The 6,197-nt window shown below is 31.4% G+C and overlaps 1 protein-coding gene across 1 annotated transcript; it reads left to right on the top strand.

Moving 5' to 3' along the window:
- Window positions 1–3,206: 3,206 nt before the first annotated feature.
- LOC139881453 (putative cyclin-D6-1) lies at window positions 3,207–4,575 on the top strand. The gene is made up of 7 exons (XM_071865926.1): window positions 3,207–3,380; window positions 3,432–3,437; window positions 3,471–3,551; window positions 3,640–3,738; window positions 3,809–4,010; window positions 4,094–4,224; window positions 4,336–4,575. Exons 1-7 carry the CDS (start codon window positions 3,207–3,209, stop codon window positions 4,573–4,575), a joined length of 933 nt encoding a protein of 310 aa, XP_071722027.1.
- Window positions 4,576–6,197: the final 1,622 nt, after the last annotated feature.

The raw sequence follows: 6,197 nt of genomic DNA, 5'->3' as shown, positions 1-6,197 counted from the left end.
CTCTCTATATATTTATATATATAATGTCAAAAATTTGCCTCTTACCCTAATCAAGAGACTCTGTAACCAACATATATCAAAAAATTGACATGTATCATATTTATTAATTTCATAAAAGGTGTACCCCAAATAATTTTCTTCCAAGGCATCTTAATGTATAGAATTTTAAAAAATAAAAATTTATTTTATTTTATTATCTTATTATATTTTATTAAATTTATTATTAAATATATTAAAAAATTCCACCACACGCATTCTTAACAATAAAATTAAAAAAAATTAATAATTACTACATATTAATTTTTTATACGTGGTTGATTGCAAAACCACCTACAAACAAACACGAGTCAAATTTTTCCGAATCCTTTTGTGTACATAATATTTCGTCATAGGATAAATAGTTTTCCATCTAAAAAAGATAAAGCTTTGATGTAAACGTGTGGAATATACGATTGTCGAAAAAAATATACACTGTAAATCCTACAAAATTCTCCTCGAAATTAAAATTTTCATTTTTGGCCTTATAATTTTTCATTTTATTCCGAGACTTTTATTTTGGCTCTGAATTTTCTAATTGTGCATTTTCATATGCAGAGTACGTTAGTTGTTGACAATGCATTTTCATAGCACATGAGCAATTGCTTAGGGTCCATCTTTCGAAGAGGCTTCCAATTTTATTTAGAAAAAATATTACAAAAGAATTCAAGATTTACTTGATATAAAAGTTTCCGCGAAAGACATTGTGCTAAATTTAATTTGAAATTGGGTAATAAGATGAAAGGAGAATAATTGGTCTCACATTTTAATTTTTTTGGGGTTTTCAAAATATTTTATAGAACAATTATTTTTTTTTTTTTTTGAAATTTGAAGAATAATTTGATTGGATTAACTAATTTTAGACAATTTGATTTACGAATTTCTTTCGAAAAATGCGCAGATAAAAATAAATTTTCAAAATGATGAGATCTCATATTTTAATTTTTGGCTCTGAGTTCCCGAAACGTACAATACGGCCCTGCCGCAACCCTATCGTTTATACGGTGTGTGCCAAATGCAATAATAGGATTAAATTATCCTATACTTATCCTACACGATGCACAATCAAACATTCAAACAAAAGGATCCCTTTGATATTGAATATAGGGTTAACTGGACTGGACTATAGGCTAGTCAAGCGATCGGTAGAACTAAAAAAAGGATGGAATAGACCAACTCTTTAGGCTAGTCAAGTGATTAGTCCATATCATCAAAAAAAAAAAATATTAGTCCATGTATTATTTATTTGACATTGAAGTTTAATCCAGATCATATTAATTATATAATCCACGATGCCCAATCAAACTAACAGAACTAACAATTATTTCATCCGTCTTTTAATATATGGTGTTTTGATTTTTTTGCATGATGTGATTAATCAGGTGTATTGAAGATGTTTTAGCTAAATAATTTTTTTTTCAATTTATATATTATGTTTTGCACAATTTAAAAAAATCTTAAGAAATATTTATTTGACAAAAATATATTCAATGCATCTTATCAATTACACTATGGCGAAAAAATCAAAAAAACATGCGTTGGCAACGGAGGTAGTATAATTTAAAACAATCCTAATTTAATTCTTATTGTATCCAAATTTATATAATATCAAGTACTAATAAACAAGTGAAAATGGAATATCACAATCTTTAATGGGCAAACGAAGATTTCACCTCGTTGAATGGGTGTTCGTTCAGAAACAAGTCAAGAAGAATAATGTTCGTGTATAAACGAGTCTTAAAAAACTAAATTTGAATATGTTCGTTATTGTTCGCGAAGGCTAGCGAACAATTAGCTTATTAAATGATTATTAGATTAATATTGAATGACTTAACATATTCTATCACGTCCCTATTAATTGTCATTTTTATTATGCAATTATAAACATTAATTCATTAGTAATTATTAATATTAAATGTCAAAGTATTAAATATTTTAACAATAAATATCAATTTAATAGTATTATTATAAAATTATTTAGTTAACCAAAAAAAAATTTAAGTACCCTAAAGTTGGGGATTTATTGGGTTTGGCTTGGCTTCGGTTCGTTAAATATTTGTTTTAGTTGAGCTCAACTCAACTCGTTAAGTAAAAGATCATCAAATTTTTGTTCAAATTCGGTTCATTAATTAACAAGGCAAGTATTGACGAGCTTCGAGCTCGTTTCCCCCTTACTAATCCCATGCACTAATCTAACACATGCAATCTAAACTCATCCAAGTAGTTAAATGTCATCTTCAAGCCATCTCTATTAGAAACATAACAACCCATTTTCCTTCTCCTCGATCGTGGGCTCGTCCTCTAGAAAGCTTTGTCAAGGTTAATTGTGATGCAACACTATTTTCCAACATCAATAAATGGGGATTAGGTTCTCTCATGCCAAGTAGCTTTTATAGATGGAACGCTAGACATAGGCTTAGCCGAGGCCTCACCCATCATTCAAGGGGTTTCTCTCGCTCGTTCAATCAGTTGTGAAAATGTCATCATGGAATTGGATGCACTTTTGGTCATCAATACATTTAATGGAAATGGCACTTATTTTTTATCATGTCGTCATATTGTCTCAATAAGATTAAACTTGTGCTTTAAATTCTGTATCATGCACTTTTATATACACACCGAGAAATAACAATCTTATGTCGATTGTCTTTATACTCATTTTGATGACTAATATAAATCCCTTGTTATCATGAAAAAATGACTTTACATGGATAAGATAGGTCAAGTTAAAAATACTTGAATTTCGACATATGGCACCACATGTCACAACAAGTCAACAACTAGTATTGTTTTCCTATTGGAATTGACAACCGATCATTTTTTGACATGCCAGGCATCTACAGCCTAATCCATACACCACGCCTCACTTGATCACAAACTCCTCAAACTATTTATCAAAAAAGAATTCCTTCTAAATCTCAATAAGCAGGATAGAAAGCAGATAATGTCAAACCCCTCACAACACTATAAGAAAGAAAGATACATAGGAGTGAGTTTCAAGTCTTCTCTCTCCATAACACAAAACATCTTTTAAGAAAGACACTTCTTATCATTACTTCCACTCGATACCTTTTTTTAACTATTGCATTCCACTCTTTTCGTCAGATTTTAATTAAACCCAAACCCAAAACAACCTCATTCCACACACAAAAAAGAAAATCCCATTATCAATGGAGTTTGATCTCGAAAACCCAATAACAGATTCCCAAGATCATCATCATCATCAATACTCTTCTCTCTTCCTCTCTGAGTCTGATCACATGCCATTACAACAGTATTACATTGGAAAAGTATCAGACTTTGATATCTCTGTTCGACAAGAAACCATTCCTTATATTCTCCATGTATATTTTGAAGTTTAACTCTTTTTTTTAAATAAATTCTGCATTTCGAAGATTTGTGTATTGATTCATAGCTTACATTCTCCGTTTCAGTGTTCCTGCAATTTGGGTCCATTTGTATCATATCTTGCTATCAATTATCTGGATCGCTTCTTATCAAGCCAAGGAATCCTGGTAATGACCGATCAATTTACAGTTTAGGAAAAAAAATTGTGCTTTTAATAAATGTTGGATTTTGAGAGACTGAAACTGATATTTGCAGCAATCAAACAAGCCTTGGGTTTTTAAGCTTATTGCAATGTCCTGCGTTTCTTTAGCTGTTAAGATGAAGAAAACAGAGTTCTCTGTTACAGATTTTCAGGTTTCTCTTTAAGCATAGTGCATTTTGTTTTAATGATAAAGAATCTATTTTTATATATTTACATTTACAGGTAGATGGAGGTTTAATATTTGATGTTCAAACAATAGAGAGAATGGAATACATAATCCTGGATGCCCTCAAATGGAGGATGCGTTCGATCACACCATTCTCTTTTATCTCTCTGTTTCTTTCCTTTTTCAAACTCAAAGACCCTCCATTGTTACAAGCTCTGAAAGCTAGAGCCATTGAAATCATTTTCAAAGCTCAAAATGGCAAGTCCTTAGATTAAAACCTACTGAGTATTATTAATTTTTTTCCGAACAACCCATGAATTAAATTTTTTGTTTGTTTGCAGATACCAATCTTTTATGGTTTAAGCCATCAGTAATTGCAGGATCAGCTCTTCTTTCAGCTTCTCATGAACTTTTTCCTCTGCAATTTTCTTGCTTTAATAAAGCAATCTCAAACTATTCATATGTAAATAAGGTAAGCCTTCATTTAAAACCAAAGTGGTTCATGTTGTTTTGTCCGTAACTAAAAAGAGTAAGTGTACTAAAAAATGAATTGAATTAATCTTTTTTTTGGGACAAATTGCAGGAAACCTTGTCACAATGCTACAAACTAATGCAAGAAGTTGTAGTGAATGAATACCAATCAAAACTCGACACGTGGTCAAGTTGTGACACGACGGTCAATGTGTTAGATAAGCAATTCTCGAGCTCACAAAGTGACGAGACAACTATGAATATGTTGATCAAGAGGAGAGAAATGAAGGGTGATTATGATTGCAGTAGCAGCAATCAGACGGTCAAGATATCTCAGATTGAATACTGTTGACTGATTTGATACTGTTTTTATCAATCACTAGTGGGAAGATCTAGCTAGCTAGCTACTTGAGTTTAATGTGAGAATGAAAGAAGACTTGTTTATAGTATTAAATTAGAAAAAGTTGATATGTCTCATGGGCATGGACCAAATCACTGGCAAATGATCTTCCAGTACGGTCTCTTTTACTTTTCTATTTCCGAAAGAGAAAATGAAAATACAAAAAAAGGAAGAAAACATCACTTTTGTTTCATGCTAGAGATTAGAACCAACTAACCAAAGACAAAACATAACTTTGACTTGTAGTGTTTGTTACTTCTTCTGTTTTGGGTTTATGGTTGTCTCTTTGGTTCATGAAATAACAATGCAAGTACATTACTTCTTTCTGGCGATTTTAAAACTATAGATTTGATATTTTAAGACCAAAAAGCTGAATTTTGGGTTACAAATTCATGTATTTGAGCATAATCCATCACTCCAAACCAACATCCTTAGAAAGATCTAATATATAAGTCTACCAAAATGATTAATGGTCCCCGTAGGATTAATTCCTAATGAAGCTTTAGCATTATGTATGAGACATTAAACACACACAACAGAGAAGTCTGTGTTTTCTTACATAAGATTGATGTTTACTTTACAAATATGCAGACAGGACCACTTATAAATCCTAACACTTGCAGCAATGTCATCTGTTTAGTACTGCCCTAATAATGTCTAGTTTCATGAAAAATTGAATTGCATATATAATAAACACAGCTCACATATATAATATATCTGCCAGGATGCAGATTTTCCACAGTTTGGATATATATAAATATATATTGATCTTCTCTGTCATTGTATGGAAATGGAAAAGATCAGTTGTTGCCTTCACTCCAGTTGTCTCAAATGATACTTGTTCCTTAAAACAATATCCAAAGAGGATTTCCTGATTCTCATTAGAGTTGCCTCAGATGTTGCCCATACTATTACCAATACGATGAAGTATTTAGGTAAAAATAACCGTTTGATCTATGTTTTAAATATTTTCGAACTGTTCATTTTTTAGTCCCAATATTTACGATTTTTTAAATTCGTTAGTCTCTCGACCCTAACGGACATTAACTTTTGCCGATTTGGCACTTACAGCCAATCATAGAGTGATACGTGTCACTTACGTGTAAAAAACGCCACCTAGACTTTACACGTAAGTGACACGTGTCACTCTATGATTGGTTGTAATGTCAAATAGGAAAAATTTAATGTCCGTTAGAGTCGAGACACTAACGAGTTTAAAAAAACGTAAACGTTAGGACCAAAGAATGAACTTCATATTTGAAAAAATAAAACAGTTCAAAAACATTTGAAATAAGGATCAAACGGTTATTTTTGCCATTGTTATGGAGCTCAACTCACAAACTACTCTCTTTAATATAACTTTGTTATAATTTAGGTAGACTTCAACTTTATTCCATTGAAAATGGGTTAATTGGAGTCCGATTTTACACCTAATTAATCTCAAACAAGTGGCATGGTGACATTTTTCCTTTCACAAAATGTTCCTTTTTTGTAGTGATAATACGATATTGTATTCTAAATTAACACAACCCCTGTATCCAACCGATCAGGCAGAGAATGCAATCGTCACACTG

Source organism: Rutidosis leptorrhynchoides, unplaced genomic scaffold (assembly GCF_046630445.1).
Source record: "Rutidosis leptorrhynchoides isolate AG116_Rl617_1_P2 unplaced genomic scaffold, CSIRO_AGI_Rlap_v1 contig156, whole genome shotgun sequence".
Classification (NCBI taxonomy): domain Eukaryota; kingdom Viridiplantae; phylum Streptophyta; class Magnoliopsida; order Asterales; family Asteraceae; genus Rutidosis; species Rutidosis leptorrhynchoides.
This window is presented reverse-complemented; position numbering and strand designations above follow the sequence as displayed.